Source organism: Larus michahellis, chromosome 5, assembly GCF_964199755.1.
Source record: "Larus michahellis chromosome 5, bLarMic1.1, whole genome shotgun sequence".
NCBI classification, from domain to species: Eukaryota; Metazoa; Chordata; class Aves; order Charadriiformes; family Laridae; genus Larus; species Larus michahellis.
The window spans coordinates 38,713,930-38,740,380 of record NC_133900.1 but is presented as its reverse complement, the minus strand read 5'-3'; the positions used below and the strand labels follow the sequence as shown (position 1 = coordinate 38,740,380).

The following is a 26,451-nucleotide window of genomic DNA, read 5'->3' as shown; positions in this document are numbered from 1 at the left end:
GACTTACGTTGCACACTTTGTTAAATGAGATGTAACTAAAGTTGAACACTGGGACTGAACAAGAATAATTGAGAAAGAAGATGCACTTTCTATTTCTATCTAACTTTCTGGTTAAGTGGACTAGCACGCACAAGTTGCTGTATATTCTCACTAGCAAACAGAGAATTCCACACATTAATTCCATTTTGCTTCATTCTAAAAGACTACCTGTAAAGAACACTGTCCTGAATAAGGCCACATTCCTCAAGAAGTTGTGCAAGGCGAAGTTCAAGAAAAGCAAGTCTCAATGGAAAAAACCCACCAAAAATACATTTAAGCAAAATCTATTTCAAATGGCATATTTTAAAAGATGAACAGAGACATTACTGGACATGTCTCAGAAATAAAAGTCCTACTAGTAGCCTGGTATTAAAGACAGGCTTGTAAAACAGGTATATTGGGGTTTTTTTCCCCTCAAAGTTTAAGAAGTTGAATGTAAACGAAAAAGATAAGCTTTTTATTATAATTGCTGAAAGTCAAGAGGAGTCATGACTTTCTTGTGCCTATGTCTTCTTGCTAAACTAAAAATGCCTTTCTCATGCAAAGGCAGGGGAGGCAAGGGAAGGGGAAAGAACAGAAAAAGCTCTTGCCACTAGATATGGAGAGACAGGTAAATTATTTTTTTTTTTTTTTTACACTAACTCATGATTACTAGGGAGCATAAGACTGGAGAGAGAAGAGTGACAGTAGTTGCAAAGGCAACAGAACAATCTTATTGAATTCGAAGTTACAGAGAAAAGTTAAACAGTCTACAGAAATTCATGGTTAGGCTAGAAAGAAGAACAGCTTCCTGTGATTTTTCAATTGGAAACGGTTTCTTAAAACACAAATAAAAGTGGGGGATAACAACAGCAATTGTCTTATTCACAAAAATGCATACAAGACAAAAAGCGAGGTACTTGAACTACATGAAGGCATACTTCATCATCTCTTCACAGATGGGTATGACTTCTGAACACATCCAATAATTTGGATTTGACAACTCCTGATACAGACACAGTGACAGAGGAACAACTCGTGTGAGATTCCTAAACAACTCCCTAACAGCAAGTTTCACCACCAACTCCACTTGCACATCAATGTCCGGTACATTGAAGAGCATGGCTTTCAGCTTAGATGGATTCAACTGTTGACTTGCCTCCACTAACCATTTACTCCTGCCCTTTTTTTTTCCCCCCTCCATCTTCTAACCTATGATCAGTTAGCTATTACAAGGAGGAGGCCTCTTCCCACGATGTTCCTAAAGGGAACCAAAGCAAGCCAGTATGTCCACAAACTGAAACACTCTCCTTAATCAAATCAAATATGCTTTTTTTATGTAGCCTATGTATAAAGTGATTTCAAATGTTTGTCATCTCCAGGAAAATTTGAATAACGCTTCCTCAATTCACAATGAATTCATAAGCTTTCTCTGAACAATCCTCTTCCTCCAAAAAAAGCCATACAAGAAGCCAGTATGGGACTCTAGAAAGATCCTAACTGACCTATCTCCATAGCCATATTTGGGAAATAACTTCAAGCTTATAGATTTTGAGAAAACAGATTCATTTAGTTTTCTGAAAGCACTACTCTTTGTTTGCTATGCCATAACTGGTGGGATTATGGATTTAAGGGAGGGAGATGTTTAAGCCAAGAAAGAAATCTAAAAATCCAGACTTTGCAAAGACTACTGACAATGAAATAATGTTGTAAACAAGGATCCAAGACCACTCTTCCCAGCATTTTTCACTGGTCAACTGGCTATTGTTTCACATAAATAGGTTTGCAATCATTCTGCCGTTGAGACATGGAGTTTTTTTGGTTTTGTTTTCTAAATCAGGGCTCCAAAAAAAGCGAATGAGGTTAAGTCTTCTCTTATTTAGTCGTGGTATAGCAGATTCAATCTCAAGAGTCAATGCTTCTTATACAGACAGAGAATTATAAAGAACAGCTTCAACTGAATAGCACAGATTCTGATTGGACCACAGCACAGTCCGGGAGTAGCTGACAGACTTCTGCAGTTGCTACAAATTCTAGATTACAAGAGCAGCAGAAATTCTAAAAGCTATTTAATTAGACATTAAAAAGATGCAAGCTTCTGATTCTAATACAAAGAACAGCATAACCATTTACTAGTAGGTAGAATGTCGCCCTTTTTCCCATCCTTGCTGGTGAGGAAGTCCTTATCTGGACTTAAAAACACTGGAGGGATTCAGATCTGTGTTTTACAAGTGAAGTTTTTTCCACAGATTCTTCATTTTTTCATGGTTTGAAGTAGATCTCACTAATCCACGACCCATCTGCCCATATCTCTGTCATTTAAGTTGCAGGCATATTAAAAAGCTATTTTTCAAAACTGGTCTTTGTTTAAAACTCCTGATAGTGATGTATTCCCTGGCAATTTTCCTTACCTTATAGTTTTTTTAATGAGAGTCACTTCTGGCAAACTAGTGTGCTTTAAGCATCTTTTCTTTATTCTTCTGTTGTTATTTTAATTTCATCAAATCCCAACTGATCACAAAGAAGCATCATACAAGACTAAAATACACCTGAATTGAAGCAACAATTCCAACACTCAGAAAAACAACCAGCCAAGGCAGAACAAAACCATCAGAATAGCAATTAGCAACAAGTATGGAACTTGTAGATGGGATTGACTTTTTCCCCGTCAGCTAAAATTTTATTGTATCAGCAATCAACTCAAAGACAGCAAGAAGATTTAATTACAAGCATTTGTACTGAAATCTGTACATTCTGTATGTTGAAGGGGACGTGAGAAATGGAACATTCTTTACCTTTTAAAATCAATAATACCTATGAAAGATTTTACACTTAAAACCAGGTATTTAAAAAGGCTTACAAAGAATGCTTCACTAGGAAGAAAACTAGGCCTTTCCTAGGCATTTCTGCTTATGCTCACTGCAACAACAGATTACTTTCATACAGCAGTACAATACTTTGAAAGCTTTAGTCTGATCTAGTAGCAAACCCATTTCTAGAATACATACATACACACAAAAATACGTCTGCATACCTTGTAAGTGTTTAGGCTCCACTTTCTCACCAACTCCAATTTCTCCATTGCCGGATTCTTTACTTCATCTGCTAACACAACAGGTCCACTCTTCTGCTGAGCTCTGCCTCCTATGTCAGACACAAAGCAAATCTTCAAGGCCTCGCTTTTTTTTTTTTGTTTTAAGGGATTAATAGCAGGTATGGAAAATCTGTGCAATTGCACATGCAAAAGCAGAGCAAGGTGACAGCAAAAACTTAAGACAACTATGCAGATTTTCAAAACCAATTCCAGAAAGATAGAATTATTTTTAAATTGACATAAACTGTGCATATATCTTAGTATTTCATGTGGTAACAGGCTGAATAAAGCTTACCTGCATGGACGGAGTCTTACTAACTGACCTTAAAACAGCTTTTGAGACATGTTTATTACTTAATCTACGTTTTAAAATTCCAGTAATTTAATACCCTCTTGGATTTTGCCAATCTAAAAGTCTGTTTACAGTCTGCAGACCATTAAATGAAAGTTATTGGCATATAAAAACTGCTTTCACAGAGAACAACTAATAAATTTCAAACCATAGTTTTTAATCTTTTCCAATTAACATCATCCTTTACAGAACATGTGTTCAGCCGATATTTAACTTATTTATTACGGTTTTATTAACTCATTGTATAAGGAATAATTAATTCTACAAACCACCAGTACAAAAACAACAACAAAGAAAAGATTTAAAGCAATAAAAAAAAATATCTAGGGCCAATTGCCACACATTAACTGCCAATACTTAGCATTTTCAAGGTAATATGGGATATCACATGGATTCTAAGTTTTAGTTTTGCAAAAATATTTCCTAGTGTCCTAAACAGTAAGAATTGCAAAGCACTACCACTTTTTAAGCAACATTTTTATTGATTCATGTACAATTTTGACTACTCCTGCCTCTAATCCCTACTGCTACTTACAGTCACCTTAGCCTTGCCAGGTTATTTATGTAAATAAGAGTTTGGAAAAAAGTCTATACAGATGCCTCAAGATACTCCTTTAGCATCAAGCTCTACTATGTTCCTTACGTCTTCAAAATGCTGTGCAAACATTAAGTAATTAATCCTCTCAACACCCTTATGAGGTAACTGAATAGGTTTTCTCCTTTTATATATAGAGGAAACAGACAAAGATGTTAAGTAATTTGCCCATAGGCACAAAATGAGTCAAGTGGCAAAGCCTAGTTTGGGTGTTGTGAATTCCTAATGGCCACCTCATATTCTGTTCTACTGGAATACATGATCATTTTGGCAAGAACTGCCACGTTCCAGCTTTACCCTAAATAGAAGATTTTTGTTACTCCCGCTTTAGCTACCATTTGTTATTATTAACATTTGGTAATTATTTTTTAAATTTTATAGGACAAAAAGCAGCATACAGAAAGGAAAGCAGAGGTTACTTTGTGAATTGTTAAAAGCCAGAAATGAGAGCCACCAAAAAACCCCAGAAGTTCTATTTCCAACTGAAAGCAAATCAAATTATTATAGACATGGAGGAGTTAGTACAGTGTCAGCAGAGACAAGGGCGTTATCCATTCACTGCTAAGATACCTGTGGGAATAATTAAATCGCAACCTTGTCCAGCCAGTCTGCTAGCTACTGCACTGCTAGGAGATATAACAGATGATTTGGGTGATGCTGAGGAACCTGAAAAGGGGACATATTTAACCATGAAAATCCATCATCTTCCCCTAAGACAGCAATGTGCACTTTTACACTGATAGGGTTTTTTTCAAAACGAAGAAACATTTGCTTCAACAACACACTAAATAGAAGCATTCACAGAAAAGTTGCTGGAATTTCTGATAGAAATGCTTTTTAAGAGGCGCAGCTGTTCATGTGAACTACTCCAAGTTTTCATGATTTAATATTTTTCTCTAGGTCATGATGTCAAACTTTTTTTTGGGTTTTTTTTTTTGTAAGAGTAATCAAAATACAACTGACAGCTTCATCAGTAAAGTATATACTATCAGCATAAAACTCCATGAAAGATTGTTATATACAGCTTCCGCAGCTGAAATCTCCTTTCTAAGGTCTAGGTAGATTTCATTCTGCACTGTCACCGAATAGTACTCACAGCATTAAGGGGTGAAGTAAGCTCTGAAATCTGTGCCAATGTCAGATATACTCGATTAACATCTGCTCCTAAGTCTGTGTAAACACCCAGCAATAAGCTATCCTGAAGATCATACAAGCCATTAGCCGTTAAGGTGTGTAATCTCCTTTCCAAAAGAAAGATTTTAAAGCACTTGCTTGTTCTCTTTCCAAAAAAAAAAAAAAAAACAAAAACAAAAAACCCCAAACCCATCTTTAAATGGCTTGCACCACGCACATTCTCTAAGCCGTTTTAGGATTATGCTTTTCAGAGCTTTGCAACTCTTTCACATACCAAATGTGAAGGAGCATTCTTGTGAAGTTTTCAGGATTTAAAAACCAAACAAACAAATTAGCTTTTTCTCCGTAGTGATGAGTAATCATCATATTGGGGGGGAGCTTTTATTACTTTTGTTGGGAATTTCTGAGATACTTCAGGGCTGACAGTGTGCTGCTGAAGTAAAGAAAAATCAAACCTAAACTTTAACAGTTTCAACAAAACGTAGGTACCAGTAACACCAAAAATATCACTCAGAGTAACTGAATCAGCTTTTGCCTTTTAAGCATACTATAGAGCACTACTGACGTGGGGCACAATTAATCCAATTATTTAGATCAAATTGCACAGGAAAGATGAGATTGAAAGTTCACTTGCTGTGCCCTTCTGTAGCGATGCATCGCATAAGAGCTGCAACTGGATTCATCCAGGCATAAAAGTTTGACTGCAAGATCCTGCTAAAGGCCTAAAGACTGAATCACTTCAGCAAGCGAGCTAAGACAAGCAGTTTAAAAAATCCTTATCTATTGACAGAGTATCAATGCAGCCTTATGCATGCTTTATTGTTCAATATCCCCCAAATCCTAAAAGCCCTTCCCCCTCCAGTATTGTCTACTTTGCATTCGAAAATTAAGCCCTAATAAGGACACAAACAAAAATTAGAATTTTTAGAAATAGAGCAATCATTCTACTTTTATCCATAGTTTCATAAGAAGACAGTTTCTACCGCTTCTCTCTGTCTCCGATTTGGAGAGACTATTAGGAAAAATCTGAAGAAAATATCCTTGGAGGAAAACTGTGATATCTGAAGTGTTAAAAATTACATGTCCAAAACTGATCATTTGTGTACATAACTTAGAGAACATTTTGGATTTCAAACATATCAGCACAGCTTAAAGCACACACTTTTCCCCCTTACAGATTAATGCACTTAACAGCTGCAACAGTTACCCTGCTAATAGAATACAAAGCAGCAAGAATGGTGAGCAGTTTGCCATCTGCCCAGTTTTTAGCTAGATATTTTGCTAATTTCAAAGACTTAAAGAAACCACAGCATTCACTTTGTAATGTATGTAAAGTACAGCATGTAAATCACTGTTTTCAGAAGCACAACATTTTACCAAACAGGAAATGAAGCAAAATGTAAATTAAATCTATGACTACAAAGAGACTTATTTTCACAGCTGCTCATTTGAGATCATTTCAAACCTTTCGAATTCAGAAATTGTCAAAGCTACATAATTCATTAAAATACCACTTTCACATACTATATTGTGGCACTCTGTTGTTTTTAGACAGATGGAAAACACTGACATTACTGGCTTGTTTATCACTTTGTATTTCTCATTGTTTAATACTAGCTTAGATTCTCTAAAACATACATTAGTACTTGCATAGTGAATTAAATATTAACTAAAATCCTTCTGCTATAAACAACCACAACTCTGTGCTGAGAAAATAGGAAAACAGACACTTTTTCATTAGGTAGTACCTGGAAAGTGAGACTCAAAGCATTATCACTCTTAACAACAATAATCAAAGTAATATATGCACTATAACAAGAAACAGAGAGGCAAGTCTCAAGGGCAGCAAAGAATTATTCCACTCATTAATCTGCTCTGGGTAAGTGAACTATTTATCAAGAAATAAATAACTCTCCAGTTATGTTTCAAATCAGCACAATTCCTGCAACTTTTAAAGAAAACTTCAATGCAATATAATAGTAAAATTCTTCAGTCTGACACCATTTCAATGTGCTCAAGGACTTCCCTTCTTGTAAATGCAGACCAATTTAACACTAAATAGTTTCCACTATTCCCTTGACAGATACTACAAGTATAGCATATATTCTCTATTTCAATAACCCAGCTACCAGAGAAGATAAACAGCTTGTCACTAATGCACATCGCAATGGGTACATTCACACTAAAATGCTCAAAGCAGGTACAGAACATTGTATTTCTGAGCATATGAAAATATGCCTAAAGATTTTAGATTGAGAAATAAAGACAAAAAAGCAGTTACCTTTACCTGGAAATGGTCCTGCCTCAACAACTCCTTCTTTGGTGCTGTCAAAGCCATGAGATGTTATTTTGGTTTCAGCAAGTCCAAGTCCAACTGGTAACGAACGTTTCAAGTCCTTGGAAATATTTGAATAAAAATGGAAAGTTAGCGTTTAAAAACAGATACAAGTGACTCAGAAGTACTACAATGCAGTTTCAGCAGCTCTCAAGACAGGCAATTCTGCCTTTAGGCTGGAATGTCTTCACTGGTGTTACAGCATTCTACTGCAATGCACAAATAAAACATAAATGAATGAGAAACACTGTAAGTATAGCCTGTCTATTTATCCTAGAAATTTATTTTATTTATATTGATGAACAATTAGAATGCCATCTCTTAGAGCAGTGGTTACCAAAGATGTGGCCCGCAACATCATGTTACGTGGTCTGAAGCAAACAACTATATGAGTATAAAAATGTTTCCAGTCAAAAACCGACAGGGGTACAAAGTGATCTAAGATTAAGTGCAGACAACATTTTACAAACCAGAAGTGTGGAAGCAACTATCATAACGTTAAAGATTAAAAAAAAAAGTTATTTCCTTCTAAGAAATAGCTTTAAAATTCACAGCATTCTTAATTTCTACAAATAGCACATGAAATCTCTTGAATATTTGACATGGGAGGAACATCCAGAAAGGCATCACTTCAACAGCTTCCTTCTGAGCACCTACTCTACATCACAAATGCTCGCACCACAAAGTTGCCATTTACTTCTGTTTGCTATTGAAACTCATTGATTTAAAATTGCCTGAGATCACCTTGTTTAACTTTTGAGAGCTAGATTACGTGCTACAACCAATTTTCAGGCAACTGAAGTCTTCACAGAAACCCAATGCAGGCCTGCTACTAAACTATGAATTCAAACACCATAATTCATATAGCATCCTACTGCCCATTTTTCCTATCTTACCCACCTCTACAAATAGCTCCCAAAGGTTTCCTGGACTGTTATTTCCAGCCACGTGACTGAAATTTAAGCCTCTGGTGTTATGGAATATATTTAGTGCTTCAAGAAAAGTTCAGGTATTCAAAGCAATTTAAAATTACTAATTCATAAAAGTAAAAAGTGAGTGAAAAGCTACTCTGGAAGTGAAAGCAAAAAGGTAAAAATACACCTACAAAAGAATTAAGCATCAAGAAATTGTAAAACTGGCAGTTTCTGGAGTCAAGTACTCTTTTGCATCCCCTCTGCTTCCATACAGAGGCAAAAAAAGATGAAAACGTACAGAGAAGCAACAGTGAAATTTACAGAGAACAACTATCCATAGCTTTAAGATGTCAGTGCCTGGACATGCGCAGTAACTATTTATGATATATGCAATGCTTCTAATTACAAAGAAAACACAGTCTTTAAAATCCAATCTATGTTTGACATACTACTGTAGTTGCTCGATCCACAAACCAGAAGCAAGCTAGTGTGTAAGAATGATACTGCCTAGAGGCTCAGACTGCCAAGAAGTGGCTTTGGATCACATCCCTACCAATTTCGTTAGCTGTCTTTAGTTTAAAACAAACTCCTCAGAGGAGGAAAAAAGAAAGACCTACAAACATATGAATTCCAGCAGAACAGAAATCTTGTTGACAATGAAAACCCAGGATGTTATTGCAATCAGAGTAATCAATTTTCCGATAGCCGTACTTTCACCCACATGAACCAGCTATTTTAATAGTAAATTATGCTATATTTGTGTATCTGAAACATTATACAAAAAAAAGGGAAAAATAAACAGCATGAACAACAAATAGTAGTCACATGCAGAACCTGAGCTCACAAATTAAGATATCACAACATTGGATACATACTGTTTTCAGTCTTCACAACTGACTTAGCACTGGTGCTGCCATTTAAGTACTCGCAGTTGATGGTATGCTGGAAAGCCTTTGCTTCAACTTAGTTTAGCTAATAGACAGAGTCCATTTAACTGAAAATGTAGCAAGTCAATAGGAACTGAAAAAGCAGAGACACTTGAAAAAGGGTAACCAGATTGCAGAAGAGAGGCACTGATTTAACAAAAAGGACACAGCATCAATTTTTTTTCCTGGAGGCACCTTGGCACATTGTATAGTTTTCAGAAATAGCTAAACCTGTAGCCAAAGAAGCGTAGACAGCTAACCTGCTTAAGCATGTCTGCAGTAAGAATCTAAGGAATCATCTGTATTTAAGGTTAAAATGCAGAACATCTGCTTTGTAAAGACAAAAGTTTATATCTAAATTTAAGCAATTGTACTACTTCTGTACATTCAACTTAATTCTAATTTGAAGCAAAACATAGGCCAAACAAACTACAGAGTTAAATAAACCAGAATATTACAACACATCCTTCTTAAATAAAAACTTGATATTTGGATAACGAAAGTTTTTAAGACCTACAACCGTGTACATATACACATCAGGGTTTTTTACATAAATACATACATATGTGTGTATATGTACACAAACACATATTTGTTTGAAGAGATCTACACTTTTTTCATTGGCAAAAAAGCAAAGTTCAGGGTAAAGAGCTGCATTCAAACCTGTTTTTAAAAACCTATATTAACCAGTTGAAATATATCCTGCTGAAGAAAGATATCCTTGCATATGAATTTAAAAGAAAGATTTACCATTTGCTGATTTATACATGACCAGAATTGCCATCAAGTCAGTGATCATCATTACACTACCTTCGTGTTGTTTATAAACATGCAAGTTACTGTTCAGTGGAGACTTGCTTCTGCATGTAAACTTCAATTTTTAACATGTCATTCCTGCAACTGATTGTGCTTGCTCTTTCTTTCCCCACAAGCGTAGATAAACAAGAAAGCTACCCCGAAAATTTGTAATCATTTTGACAAAGCAATTTACCCCTTCAATAATTTAGAAAGGAGTATACTTTAGAAACAGCCTTAGAGTAAGAAAAGACATGCACAAAACTTCACATTTCAGAGAAGGTATGACTGTACTTAAGGAGATTTTAGAGTGGTAAGGCAGCAACATAAATAGCTTTCTTTTTTGTTCCCACCAAATGTAGGTTTGTGGTACAACACAGGAAGTGAGGACAGATTCCCCTACTACAATACAGTGATTATATTTTGAGTACATATTGCTCTTCCAGCTAAGAAGATTTTGATGATCAGAAAATCTGCTTTCAAATTCATAAGTGATTTCCCTCCTTCTTTGTAAAAGGAAAATCAAGTCTTTAGAGTTCAGCAAAATTTGTTGATACATTTCAAAACCACAAATCTGTTAAGGGATCACCATCACAAAAAAAAAAATGCTTCACTCGTAATTTTCAATTGTAGGAAGCCAAAAACCATTGCATGTTTATGCAATTATCATCTAACAGAAGTATTTTAATGTTGTAACTTCAGTGAGACCCAGAGATAGAGGTATAAAAACCCTATAACTCAGAAGATTCCCACAAAGTCAAAAGACTGGATTACCTATCCTCTTCTCAGCCATTTAGCATGCTAAAGGCTCAAAGAAGCAAAAGCATGAAATACAGGTACACAGAACAGCTGCATTAGCTTAATTTAGTCTAGTCAAGACACTGAAAACCTATATTGTATAGAGCATTTAAACTGCTTTAACTCTTTGTTAAAATCCCATTTTAATTAGTTCAAAACACCACATAAAGCTAAACATATTTTTGTAAGGTTTATTTATGCAACTAACAAGGATATTCATCAGTTTATTATATGGGTCTAGATGAACCTGTATGAATTTTTGACATATAAATCCTATTGAGACAGTAAACTCAGCAAAAGTTGCTCAGAATGCATGTTCATGAAGGAATGCTGGCAGAATTACAAGACTATTTCCAAAAAGATACCTCCCATACATGATCTCCATAGTAATCCAAGATGAAGAGGGGAAAGATACCAGAACTATGTTGGTTTTCCACCAGCCGAAGCTAGCCAGCAAACAACACTATTATTTTCTTAGTTATGTTAGTCCATTATTAATGCATGACTAAGCATTATCTTTTGCTTAGTACCAACAGTAAATTTAAAAGATGCAGGTTTACTTGCCTTTACTACCTTGAATAAAGCTATTTTAAAACACCCACATCACTAGCTAGTTCAAGAAGTCCATTAAAACTGGAGCAATTAAAATGGGAACAATCATATGCTCATTTATTTTTTAATGGTGGATGATATTTAAAATAAAACTACTCAAGTTACTTTTTGGAAAAATTTGCAGCACATCTTATTATAAAGTTCACAGTTTAAACTTTTAAAGATGTCCCGTGAAACAAAAAGTTGTGTAGATAGACTTAACATCTATCCAGTAAGATAACTGGCTCTGAACTTTAATATCTTACCCTAATTCGTGCGCAAGCACAGCTCAGCATTTTCTTCTTCTCTTTGCCCTGTTATATCACTCAGCTCCTATTTTCCATGAATTAAGTCACTAGATCCTTACATTGATATAAATTCAAACATAAAAATAGATAAGAGGAGAGCTGAAAGGCTTTAATCTATGCTGAAGTGACAACATGGACTGACACATTGCTTCCATTCTCCAATACATTGCCCTTCACTCAGAAGATCCTTTCTTCTACTACATCCCTTTTGACTTACCTAACATCATACAACAATTGTGTTTGGAATTAGTTTCTTCTAGTCTCATCATTAACATCCATATCTTTGGTTTTTAAGACTATAAGAAGCAGACCACTTGGCAACAAAGACCTTTTTGTTTCATCTCCTGAAAACAGTTTTCCAGAACTGACACACAGAAATACATTTTAAATCTGTCTACATTACTGAAATTTAATTGCCCAAAGTAAAATCTAACTATGCCAGTCAACATCGCAAAACCTAAGATATGAACTCAGATGTTTCACGTAGAGTGTGAGTGACAAGCCTGGCATTTTTTTCAGAAGGCAAAAGACAAAAAAAGAATTGACCTATCTATTTGTGCAGTCTGGCAATAAAACTACAGAACAAGATACTAAACACATACAGTCAGATTCATCAGATCCCAGAGCTTATTTCACAATTCTAATAAGACAAATAAGACAAATTGAAGACTCACAACAAAGTTAATTTATTTTTTGCAGCCTGAAGTTTATTACTGGTATTACATACATATTTAACAATGGTTTTGTCCCCGTAAGAGTATAAAAAGGGCCAGGAGAAGAGAGTCTGCACTGAAAATGAAAGGAAACAATTGGAACAACAATTTCAGAGACTCAGACTGATAAGAACTTCATATAGATTTTGTACAATAGTTTAAACATAACAAATAGCTTACAGCTGCCTGAATACCTTTACAGGCAGACCAAACAGGTTTTTTGATTAATTTAATTTATTCATATGCAGCTTCCACACTATATGGCATGTTATTGAATTTGGAATAATATACTTCTTCACTGCTTCCCACAGTCCTCAGCAACATTAAAACACCACTATTCTAATCACATAATTATAATAGCATGGGAGGAAAACTGTGTTCTAGAAGTCAGGGATAAGCGAAATAAACTAATAAAGAATATAAAGCAGTAAGGCTTTTTTTGGGTTTTTTTGAGTTTTCTTGTATAAAGTAGTAAGAAAAACATCAGAAGACAGACGTTTGATTAGGAAATGCTGAAGTCATGTGTTATTAAGACAGACTAACAAACATCCAGACACTGGCAAACAGTTCTAAACACCAAGTTTTTAAAGCTTGAGTTCCAACAGAGCTCGGAGAGCTGAAAAGCACTGGGTCAAGCTTTTTCGTAATGAAAGGACATTAGACATTTCATCCAATGTCAAATGAAGCTACAGGCTTTTTTAGTTAAAAAAAGTTTCTATCCATCATATGGGCAGGACAAAACTTGTCAGAATTCCACAGGCATCTCTTATTACTACAGAATAAGACAGAACGTAGCAGCATATTTCTGAATGAGACTTTACAGTTAGGCAAACACTTATTTAAGTTACCTTATAAACATGCTTTTGATTCTTTTTCTTAAGGAACTAAGATGATGCATCAAGTAGTGCTATATCACGTTCCCACAAGATTGGAACTAATATGCTTCCTTCTGAAATTATATTATGGCAATCTATGCCATCTGATGTTCTGCACAACTAATGGCATTTTTCTTCAAAGAAGGAGCAACCCTACTTGCCATTTCCAGGTAAATACATTCGCGTTGCACTGCCTTGCAAAATGAAAGAGTTCTCATGCTTGAGTACATACAAATACTGCATTTCGTGGAAAATAAATGTGCATTTCATGCCTGAGTAGCTTATCGATGAAGTCTGATGGAATCGCTAAATAGAATGTGAGGCTAGAGGAAACTTTAGTTCTGTAATTCAAGAACCCTGAAGAAAAGGTTGTACAACTACCTTTTTGCTCAGTCTATCAAAAGCGTATGAAGTTGCTTAAGTGTTTGTCGCAAAATAGCTGAACAAATAAAATATACAGGATATATGATGTTTTATCATTTACATCTGAATTATAAAACATCTAAACGAACAGCTCCCTGATCATAACAATAAGAAAACAAGAAACTAAAATAACCTTGTTCCCCAAATACCCAAGAAGGTCTAATTGAAACCTATGCTGTATTGGAGTTTGAGTGCTCTAAACTCTACTATAGTCACATAGTCTTACCAAGCGCTGTGGTAATAGTACAACTTAAAGTCATAATGGTTTCTTGTGCCTTTCTTAAGTGACCTCCTAAAAAACAGTACTTGGCTTGTCATTTCCATAAGTTGATAGGAAAAAAGACCCCTGAAAACTTGGCACAGAAATTTTGTGGTGCGATTCATATTGCTTTAGGTTAAAACAAAAAATTACCTGGCAAGGAAAAAAAGAGAAAGCACAGCATTAAGCATTAGAAATAACAAACACAAAAGCAAGATGAATAGAAGCTAAATATTAGAATTTGAGACTAACAGATTAGTAAACAGACCTAGATGTTAATTCCAAGAAGTTTGTTTTCTTTGTTTTGTTTGTAAGAAGCCCCGATTATCACATATTCTGAGTTTAGGTCACACATGCAGGTGTTAACTTGTACAAGACAGTTCAAAAAAATTTCTGAAGTGCACTTCATCTTCCCTGATCTCAGAATAAGCATAGTGAAAATAATTACAGCAGCAAACGCAACTATGCTTGCACTGTATGAGTTTTCTGCAACTCAGCCAAGTATTTGACCCATTTTTGTGTTAAGTGGAAGTTTCAAATCTAGTTAACTCCAAGTCAGCAAAATAATTATCATGCCAGCATACTTCAAATATGTATGTGGCCACAGACAGAAACAACTTTAATATTTCAACTTTCCATAGAAAATAGTGACTGTATTTTGACCAAACATGGGCTCTGACCCCGTCAACAGGAGTGCAAGTTCGATTTACTGTAACTAATAAATAGGTATTGGATGCACTACACTGAAGAAGCCATTACTACTTAAGGAAAAGATAACTCAGACAGCAGTTAAGTCACAGCAGCATCAAGGTCAGACTTAAAAATAGTAAAACTGTTTTTCTATTTCCAGGCAAACCCAAATTCATTACTATCTCAAGGTGTATTTTTGTTACCTCCCCTCTCCCCCAAAATAGGCACATCTTTATCAATATTTAGTTTTAACTTTATTTCATTAAGCATCATCTTAGGTTTTACATTATGTTCCTTGGTACATCTTAGTTGAACAACAAATCTTAAGAAACGTAAATCTTCCCTCACTGCAGTGCTATTCATAAAAAAATCATGGCCCTTTCAGCAGAATTAGAAAAAATATGCAGTAATAAAAAAAAAGTGGAGCATTTTTTTAATACGAGCTCATATATGGATGCTTTTACATCTCATGAAGTTTTATACTTTTTTTCACAGCCATGCTCACTACACAGCTACCCTGCAATCACAGTCAAATGGTCTCAGGTGTTCTTTTCAGGATGCATTTTATTTTTTAATATTTTTTAAAGTACATATTTTTACATATTTAAAAACATTTTTAATTATAATGATAATGTAATAAATACATGTTTAAAAATACACTTTTAATATATATTTAAATGCTTGCTTTCCTGTTTTAGGATTGAAGTGGTTGGATTAAAAATCAGTATCCTCAAGGCTCAGAGTCAATAATTTATACACTTGATTGTACGTTACAGAGCACCCAATACTTTACACCACTTAACATTCAGGAAAAAATTGCTACTACTAATATACCTCTCATACAAAAAGTTATTGCAACATGCAGTATCTGCTTCAACGTTAACAATAATTTATTACCTTTGAAGGAGTTTTTCCATTAAAGCTAAAACCAGAAGAAAAAGTTAGGCAGATGCTTATTTTACCAATATTCAGGCTGGATATTTAATTTGCTTTTCAACTTATGAAGGTTCCCCCCTCTAATCAACCTTTTGGTAGGACAGAACAAAATGCTGAAGTTCTACTCAGTATTTCTTTTAGAAATAATCCTGGACTGCAAGGGACTGTTAAAGCTTAGCTATTTCCTTAAAATCTAAGTCTCAACACCACCAAATAAACGTGGATAATTAACTAGTGTTCATATTTCCAACTGAAAAGCAAAACAAAAATAAAAAGTAAAGAAAACCAAGCCCAAATTCCATGAATTATACCATAGCACCCTCTGCTGGACAGCCAGACACAAGAAGAACATAGTAAAATATATCAAGGTTAAGGGAAAGAACCCAAAATTGCATACAGATTATTATGGAAGTATAATTTTTTTGTCAACATACAACAAATAAGATGGATTCTGATACATCTCACCTATACAGCATGCAGCAATACAGTAGTAATTTTACAGTTTCAACACAAGAAAAGCTACTTCTCCCCTGTTTACAATTTCAAATAAGAATGTAACTATCTTTACTTTTAGGCACGTTGCCTTCAAACTTAATACCCCTTAGCTTGCCTCAAACAATTTAATACTTCATAAAAAATTTAGGATTTGGCAGCCTGAATTCACAGGACCTGTTAAGTCTCATTTTAAAATGCTTGTTGTCCTGTTTTATGAATAAACTTACTGGATTAAAAATCAGTAGCCTCAAGGATCAAAGACAAGAACATCGAAGCATATACACTTGATCGTGCATTACAGAGCACAAAATTCTTTACACTATTTCATGTTCAGAAATATTTGCCACTACTAATATGCCTTTTATACAAATAAAGATTATTGTAACGTGAAATCACATTACGTTATGTCAACTTTAACAATAATTTATGAGTTTTTCCATTAAAGCTCTAGAAAGCTATGTCAAGTGAAGCCTGCTATGCATTGCATTGTAACTTTAGCATTTTTGAAAATGGTACCTTGTTAGACATCAAAGAAAATTCTTACCCTGTTAAAGCTGTGCTCATGAGAATCCTCCAGCTGTCCATTGCTAGTCACAGGAATTTCTGCTGCTGCATTTTTGGGAGACTCTTGAGCCATTGCACCTTCCTATAGTATAAGAAACAGGTTACCATTTATCTTAAGTTTCCAATGAGTAATCTATATGAAAATATTTGATGTATAGGCTTCATAACAGTTGATTTGATTTCTAACTTCTATTTATAATATTCTGATATACCAGGTCTATATACATTCATTTCATCACATACCCAAACCACATTAATAGCACAGCCCAAAGAGAAGTAATTTAAAGCTTCAGGATCTAAGAGAAAAGAAACACTAAAACATAGCCCATTGAAATGGGGGGGAGTGTCAGGCACAAATGAGACATGTGGGGCCAGACAAGTACTTTATATGCGCATTTGACCCTCAGAGTAGTTTACGTATCTCAAAAAATAAAAAAGATGAGCTTGGCTAAAAAAAATTGTACTAGCTAATGATAAGCAAGAAATATCAGAGAAGTACAATGAGTTTATCACGTGTTACAAATAGAAAAGTAATGATTGCAAACTTTCAAATAGTTTAACTTGCTTGTTATTTTATCATAATATAGTGCCACCTTCTGACTAAACTGTTGGTATGCAACTCTCATTCAGTCAACAGCAGTAAATCTAAAGCGCAATGCAGAAACAAGAACTTAAAAGCACCAATGCAATTCAAGAAACAAAGTCAGTTTCAAAATGCAGCTGCATTATGCACAGTAAGAGCAACTGTAAAACCACTGCATTCAAGAATGACACAAGGTATAACTTAGAAGGGACATTTCCAGAAGAAGTGTACACCATTCACAAGCACCTGAAGAGGGAACGGCACCCTAACACTCTCCAAAACTAAGAGAAACTGAGAATTCTGGCCCTCTCAAAAAGCTAGCCCTGACTCTGCAAGACAGCTTCATTACTCAGTTAAAGTGTAAACAGTAGAAGAATCAACACACAACCAAAGCAGTGTTTTTTCAATTACTTACATAAAAACTGCCTGAAGTCTTCAAACCAGCCCATGCACCTATGCAAGACTGGTAAGACATGGTACACCATCAACATGTACCTGAGAATAGGTGCTTAAAGGTCCCTTAAAGCTCCAAATCACCAAACTGAACTAGCTCTTTTCAGTCAGACAGTCAGAAAGAGAGCCAGTCTGAGCTCAGACTGAAGTACCAGCAGCTTCTCCAACCACAGGTGAAGCTTTTACAGGATATCGATATAAAACAAAGATTTTACTGGTACTTACTCAGGATCTCTTGCACCATTCTTAACTGGCAACATATTTTATCATACCCCACTGCTAATATTTCACCCCCACTTTCACCTATCACCACTTCATTTACATAAGCAAGCTTGATGTCCTTAGTAAGCTTTGAGGCCTCCCAGGCTTTTTTCTAATTAGTCACTGTCTGTGGGCTCCAATAATCATGCTTCACTAACTCCAGATAGCTTTCAAAGCTATGTTACCATTACTTCTTCCAAAGACTGTAAATTACTGAGACTTCACCTCTGTTGGTCTTTTGAAGCAGAGTTCACTATTCAAACTTTGTTTGGTATCTACAAAATCTGATTTACATTTCTGAAAGTGTAATAAGCTTCTTCATTAGCAGCATTACCACCGCCACAAAAAAAAAGAGAGCAAGGAGACAGAAGTCCATCAAGTTCTGAGTAAATGCTGTCTTTTACCCATACAGAGAAGAGAAAGAAAAAGATGAAGGGCAAGGCATTCTAAGAACCATACATATGAACTACAATCCGTGTATGCACACCCATAAAATACCACCTGAGATGATACATTTTCCCCTTTTGAGGATCAAGACTTTCTCTACAACTAACTTAGCAAAACTGAATTGAAAGCTACTCTTTCAAAAATAGTGCTTTATGAAACACTTCCCTAAGATGAGAAGTGAAACACTTAGACACAGCTTTTGAAAAAATTCTAAAACACACAGGAAACAGATTTCAAATCATTTAAGAAAATGTCAGTGTGCTATAAATTAAAAAAAGTGACTTTATAACACACTAACTTACCCTATCAGTCCCTCTCATTTAGGATCCAGTAAGTACCTTCTTTCAGCACTGGGAAGGAATAGCTCACATGCCGTACATTCACATTGGCCTAGCATACCAAATTCTCCATATAGTCCAGTCTTCACCCACAACTAGAACACACAACAGCTGGTTTTGGGGTGATTCTTCATACAACAGAAAAAAATTATCAAAACTCAAAGCTTTTAAGTGAATATTGAAAATATTGAAGCACACCAAAATGTCTATATTTTATTACTACTTTTAAAACAGTAATTTGTTTCATTTCACAGAACATAGAGTACCTCGAGTTGAAAGGGATCCATAAGGATCATTGAGTCCAACTCCCTGCTCCTCGCAGGGAGTTGTTATACGACACCATTAGATCAAACATTCTAGTTACCTGCCACATTAGATTTTAATTTAAGAAATCTGTCCAAAAGCTTAAGCTTGCTCTAAATCTCATATCTGCTTAAACTCCAAGACTGCTAAGAACTATACTTCTACTTGATGTGGTAAAGTGAGCTATTTTTCAAAATACTTGGCCTGTCACAGCAATCTACACAATACTGAAACATTAGCATCAGCTAACATAGCTATTCTTGTTGTTCTTTCTGCAAATTGTCAGAAAAAACAGTGTCAAGCGGAAGTCCTGTACTGTCAAGGGATACACTTAGTTTGGCAGGAATCACAAACAAAATTGCATCTCCAAATTTAACTAAAGGCAAAACAAAAGCTTGGCTTGGGTGCTTCTCATCAAGAATCTCAAATAATTTTGCTAATATTGTACATTGATATATGTTTATGCATTTATTCAGAGGTATACATGCTCACACATGTGCATACATGTCTCTAATACATACATTAGAAAAGGAAAAAATCACCAGCTTCTCTGGATAACTTACGAAATCTAAGAAGGCCTAGAAGCAATTCATAGACTTTTTTCGGTGTTTCTACTTGAGGCAAACCTACATATCTACTTCAGAGAATGCAAAAAAATTACTTGCTAACTTCAGTTTCATGTTATGTCTGAACTAAACCACCATCTACTCTGCTCTGGTGAGACTCCACCTGGAGTACTGTGTCCAGCTCTGGAGTTCTCAGCACAAGAAGGACAGAGACCTGTTGGAACGGGTCCAGAGGAGGGTCATGAAGATGATCAGGGGGCAGGAGCACCTATGCTATGAGGACAGGCTGAGAGTTGGGGTTGTTCAGCCTGGAGAAGAGAAGGCTCCAGGGAGACCTTGTTAGCGGCCTTCCAGTACTTAAAGGGGCCTACAGAAAAGATGGGGAGGGACTCTTTATCAGGGAGTGTAGCGATAGGACGAGGCGTAACGGCTTTAAACTGAAAGAGGGGAGATTTAGATTAGATATTAGGAAGAAATTCTTTACTGGAGGGTGGTGAGGCACTGGAACAGGTTGCCCAGGGAAGTTGTGGCTGCCCCATCCCTGGAAGTGTTCCAGGCCAGGCTGGATGGGGCTTTGAGCAACCTGGTCTAGTGGGAGGTGTCCCTGCCCACGGCAGGGGAGCTGGAACTAGATGATCTTCAAGGTCCCATCTAACCTGAACCATTCTATGATTCCATCCTGCCCCTTTCCAGTCCCTACTACAAGCAATACAAGTGTCCCATCTCCCAACCACAACACTTGCTGCTCACTCACCTGACTGCACAGCAAACAGACTAAACTCACTGGCCTGGCAATGGACCTTTTCACCAGGCTAATTTTCCGCAGTTTCAGTGAGTTGGATCAGTTTGCAATGAGGTCAGACAAGCACTAAAGAAATTAAGTGAGCAGCTGAAAAAGGGAAGTGGTATAAGCTGCTAATTTGGCTCAGACATAACAAGAGATCACCAGCTGCATTTTAGCCAACAGTCCAAGCTAGCACTGCTGCCAAGAATAAGTCCTTGTGTCCCCCCTGCCCCTGATTTATTTTTTTTTTTGCCCTTTACCTCTAACTCTTCCCCCATTCCCCCACCCCTTTCCTGGGCCAGAACAATGTATTTGTACAGCAACCAAGACTGCGGAAACACCGCATACTCAAAGAAGGTGACCTATGCCCAAAAAGGGAATGGGTACCCACTCAATTCTGTTCTCCAAAACATGATTTAAACTAAGTATATAAAGAAACTGCATCCTCAGAAAAAGATTTATCCAATGTAGGAAGAGTCTAAAGTAAATAAGCACTATGGAAAACCATGAAGTTTGAGCTAGATATTTCACTTAGAAAAAGATATTAATTCTTTAGTAACTTTCTTCTTAGCACACCTCTGTTCACAAATATCAGATTTGGAGATACACTAAATATCTATGGAATCACTATTCTGTTTTTACAAAAAGTTTTAAGAAAATTCACTGGTACTGAAACTCTTATGATAAATTCAGCATCACCTTTTTTCATTCTCACTCTAGAGCAGCCAGGGAAACATTTACTCTTCATTTTTCTGAAACAGCCTCCCAAGCACATCTGTTTATTATCGAGAACCTTAGGAATTTGTTTATTATTTTAAAAAGTCACAGACTTCTCCACAATGAAGGTACAAGAACAGCTCCCAAGAAAAAAGATTCACCACTCCAGCAGCAGATAGAATGCCTTGTTATAGCAAGGTTACACACACAAAGACTGCTGCCTTTTAAGTACCAACCCTTCCTTCCTGCTGCACCTACACATTTCAGACTCTCTACCCCACCTAAATCTACTCAGCCTGCAAAACAAATACTGCAGCTCAGCAAAAGACTATTGGTTGAAGTAATCCTTTGATATGAATTAATCGGATTGCTCTTAATAGTGTCTCAAAACCAAACCCACCCATTCAAGATAGCGCGCATGAGCTCATATTCCCATACTAACTTCATTGTGCTATGTATACCAGAATTTTTGGCAGTCTGAAACTGTTGGTGGGATTGGTTGATTTTACACTAATAAAACTATCACCCAATCACCTCAGAGTCAGACTGGACCTCTTCTGCAGCTGGGTGAGATTCATCAAGTGTTGTGGATTCATTGCTGTGTTCTGACATACCTGAAAATAAAATAGGTTTGGCATGCATTAATTGATGTGACAGGAGCTGGGTGTTGCACCTTACAGAAACTGAAGCAGGCTTTCAGAAAACATTTCTTCTACAAGATCTGCTAAAGCAAAGAGAAACCTCCCTCTCTTGATGACTATCAGCGCTTTAGCTCTCCCAAATCTAACAAAGACTAGGAATATAGTCTAGCATAAACTCCCATAGCCAAAGCAGCCTTCCCCGCACAGACAGCTAAGCTTGCAACATAGAAACCAGCAAGTCAAACAAGGTTCTTCAGCTGATATTTACTGTCACCTGCAACAATACACCGACTGTATCCTAGCATTGCAAAGATCACAATTTTGTTAAGACACGAAGTTTATGCAAATGTTGCAAATTTATATTGATGCTAAGCCATTGGAACCTAGGAAGCTACTCAGTCTGTTATGCTGAACTAGAAACAGAATCCCTTTCATTTTATTATCAAAAAAATCTCACCTACAGAAGCAAAGAAAGTTGATAACACTGACAACATGAGCAAGAAATCAGGTCTGCGAGTAGAGTGATTATAAAAGATAAGTTACATACTTAATATAGCTTAAATAAGAAAAGTATCTAAATCTAATTTCAAATAGCTGGTATCTACAGGTGACACTGCAATTCACTCAGCTGTTTGAGAGGAGGAAACAACCAATCATTAAGAATTAAACAAAGTCTGTATTGACTATAATCCCACGTGACTTCAATTCATTGTCTTGCACCATTTTATACATGTTCAGCCACATAGCAGATTAAGAAAAATTCCAGAGATCACTATTTATATTGTATTTTCCAAGCTATAAAACATTCTAATTAAAGCAAATAATTAATAAGGTAAGCAGCTCACATGACAAGGGAAATAAGGACACAAAGGCTGAGAAACTGAACTATCTATATCATATTACACTGGATAACCTACTACCTTCCTTTGGAAAACCAAACACATAAGAGATTGTGTCCAGAAAAACAATTCAGTCAGGGCTATCACTGAACGAAGTTGGATTTTTCTCCAACCAATACAAAATTCCTTTCAAAGTAATTAAGTATAACTTTTTTATATATCTTTCTTAATTTTCTACAATTCTTTCGAATAGGAAAGACCGTACAGCAGGGGTGCTGCTTTCCCACACAGTCCTGTCCAAACTCTGCTTGTGGTTGAAAACAACCTCCATTCTTAACAGCTTGTGTCTGAGTAGATAAAAAATGTCCATTATGGACTAGAAGAGTAAGTGTGATTTCTTTGCTCTTCTGGTTAAACAAGAAGCTAAGTTCGTCTTGTAGTGCACACTTAGTTAAGGCAATCTGTACCTCAGTTTCACCACATTGCTGATCCTGGAGTTAGGTTTGTACCTCACACACAAACTTACATACCACAGTAACACTGTTTAAAACTATTAAATGGTATAAGCAGCAAAAATATTTTCTTGACAGCCTTAAGAACTCAACCTAATCTAGAGGCATGAACCATCTCACAAACCCACTTAAAAGACATTACGTAAAGACAAATAATTCAAGTTTTAAAATCCAAATTAATTCACCATTTGCATTACAACCTTCCCTTCCTCAATTTTTTGTATAGTATTCTTTTCCTGCAAGCAGTATCAACACAGCTCTGCAGGATCACACTGACCAACTTTAAGACACAGTAAGGGGTAAACCATAGATTAAAGGTGGCTTTTGTAAAAAGTTTAACCATACAGTCTAGTTTAACTACAGAATTGCACAACTGCTTTTATAACAAAAAAATAGGGATGTAAACATCAATGCTGAATGTAAGGACAAAACCTTTCTACATGTTTATGAAGATTCAGAATTTAAGACATTCGCATGAAATTGTGGCAAACATGGCATCTACATATATATATATATTTTACTTATATTTAAGGTTCCATTACAGAAATGCATATAAACTTTTGTATTTCAGTAATTCCTAATTTTCTCTTGCAGTGTCAGAGAAAGAGCCATTCTTTATAAGAGCTTGCTAATCTTCAGTACCATATGAATTCTGCATTAGCAATTATGTTTTCACTAAAGCAGCCATGACTTTAGAACATGTTAGGTGACTTATTCAGTCTACCAGGACATTAGTTACCATCAGCTGCAACTCAGAGATGTTCTACTTGGAAAAAACATGCCTGATCCATATTCCAACATGAATTTAAGCCCAAAGCCCTGACCTCATCACTCCTGCCCCTTTGGATTTTCATTTTTTTCTCCCCACTAGACCAATTATGCAAATCCACACAAATAATGTACTAGAGTAGAACAGAGCAGACAGAATAAACTGAGAATCCTCCCTCCCATGGCAAGGCCACTTTAAACGCATCTCAGATTACAAACTCAGTCATTTTAAGCTATGCTCACCCATAAATAAAACTGCACAAATTTTAAGTCCTGGGGATTTATATATCATTTCTTCAACTGGCAAAATAAAAAGCAAAGCAAAAACTTAGAAAGAACATACTAAGCTTCCTCTGGGATGAAGACTTCTGAGACATTTAACCAATTATAATTAGTGGTTATAAGAGCACACTTATGGACTTTTCATGAAAAAGGCAAGTTTATATTTGCTTATTCATGCAAATATGAATTAAACATCATCAAGAATAAATTTGTTTTGAATATGGGGTTTATTCTTAATGTAGTTACATTACTTAAGCAAATGACTTATGGTATCAGAAACAAGAACCACAGAATTCTTAACAATTACACCTCTTTTTCTAAGCAGGATGCACTGGGTCCTGCACTTCAGTTTTTCTCTAAAATTAATCATCAATAAGTTAAAAGCAAGATATCTTCTGTCCAGATAAAGTTTATTACACACTTTTATTGTTGTCTTATTACTCCACTGCACAGATAAGTGGAGTAACACTTTTTGTAACACTGCAGAAAATGCAAGTGCTGGTGGAAAATAATGATTTAACACATATTTTCTTAATTTCAATTTCTAACTAAGAAGACTATCACTAATTCTTGTCAAGATCAAAATCAATCCCTTTTAAAAAATAATATAAAGAACTGTGTTAAACATTTCCTGCTGCAATCACACCATAGTTTCCTCTTCATGCTCTTGAATTCCCTGGCTGCTCCACTTGCAAGATCGAATTATGCTTGGAAGTTATAAAACACAATGGAGATAAGGACCGGAGAACAGGGCTGTCACTACCACACTCCCTACTCTCGGTCAGCCTGCCCCTAAGCACTTCAACGCTCTGCTTGTCTCCAGATTAGCTGAGGCATGGGCTCCCATTATGGTTTCAACTTCTACCAAAATAGAAAGAAGCAGCTGATCAAGATATTGCCTCAGCTTCCATTTTTTTCCAATCTAACTTTTTTCTGTGTTACTTATCCCTTACAATTTTAACTGTGCGTGTATACATACATATATACACAAACTTCTGTATCATTCACACAGTCGTTTGGAGTTGCACTGGTCAAATGACATCCTTCTTGAGCTCTGCAAAAGAACCCTTCTGTTATCTACTCTAGATTATCAACACTTAGCTAACAAAGCCACTGACTGCAAGTGCTAACTTCTTGTAACCAGTTCCACCAAGCATAAAAAGCACACCTAAGAGGCTGAAATTACATGCAGTTCAGGGGATGCAATACTAAAGGCTATGAGGGGTTTCAGTTAAAAATGATAGATCAAACATGTACTACAAGCAACACTAGAAGAATTGCATACAGTTTGTCAACAATACCAGATGCAACACCTGCTTGTCACAGAACACCACAGTGTTTCCATGTTTTAAGAATAGTAAGCCAGCTGCAAGAGACAAATTGGAACACTTAAAAGAGTAATTGTCAGGGTGTGGAATAAGTCCCAGGGGCATGAAATTTATGCAGCACCTAGAGTTTTCTTCCTCCACCAACAATCAGGTTCCCTTTCTCTCCCACGAAACCCACCTCCTACCAAGCTCAGGCTGTGCCAGACCTCACCGGGTGCCCACCACCCGCCGGAACCGGCCCCCCGCAAACAGGCAAGGAGACGGGCAGACCCCAACCAGCACCGCACTCCCGACCCCTGCGGCAAGGGCACCCGGGGCGGCGGGCAGGACGAAGCGGCCGCCGGCAGCCCCCGGGTGGACCCCGCTAGGGGTCCCACGCCGCCCACGGGCCCAGCCGCCCGCTGCTCGCACTCAGAAGCTGCCGTGGCGGGTGGGGAAACGGAGGCCGCTCCCGCGGTGCCACACGTAGAACGGGAGGCAAGGGGAGGCGAGGTGCGGCCCCCACAGCCCTGCTGCCGGGCTGGGCCAGGCCCGGCCCGAACCTGGGGCCTAAAGGCCCCGTCCCTCACCTGCTGCCGCCCCGGAGGCGTCGTGCTGAGGGGGAAGGGAGGACAGGACGGAGGGAGGGAGGGGGGGACGGAGGAAACCGGGCGGGGCGGTGCCGGTGCTCCCTCTCCAGCTTTATTTTCTTCCTCCTCCGGTACCAGCAGGAGCCGGAAACGCTTGGCCGGAAAGGCGGTTGACGGGAGGCGGTGGCGGGCAGCGGCCTCTCTAGGCTGCGGGGGCGCGCCTCTCTATGGTCGCTGACCCGGCC

At 36.9% G+C, this 26,451-nt stretch overlaps 1 protein-coding gene across 12 annotated transcripts in view; it reads right to left on the bottom strand.

Moving 5' to 3' along the window:
• The window catches only part of ARFIP1 (ARF interacting protein 1), a 45,068-nt gene extending 18,618 nt beyond the window's left edge, over positions 1-26,450 (bottom strand). Inside the window, exons 1-6 of one of the 12 annotated variants that reach the window (XM_074589668.1) lie at positions 26,207-26,358; positions 21,802-21,881; positions 16,796-16,897; positions 7,475-7,589; positions 4,630-4,725; positions 3,053-3,162 (exon numbers count right to left, since the gene is read on the bottom strand). In XM_074589668.1, coding sequence (XP_074445769.1) covers positions 3,053-3,162; positions 4,630-4,725; positions 7,475-7,589; positions 16,796-16,897; positions 21,802-21,879 — 501 coding nt within the window. In that variant the 5' untranslated portion in view covers positions 21,880-21,881; positions 26,207-26,358. Of the gene's footprint in view, positions 1-3,052; positions 3,163-4,629; positions 4,726-7,474; positions 7,590-16,795; positions 16,898-21,801; positions 21,882-26,206 lie in introns of all 12 variants that reach the window. The other 11 variants (XM_074589670.1, XM_074589669.1, XM_074589671.1 and 8 more) reach the window with 11 other exon arrangements.
• Between the last annotated feature and the right edge of the window lies 1 nt (position 26,451).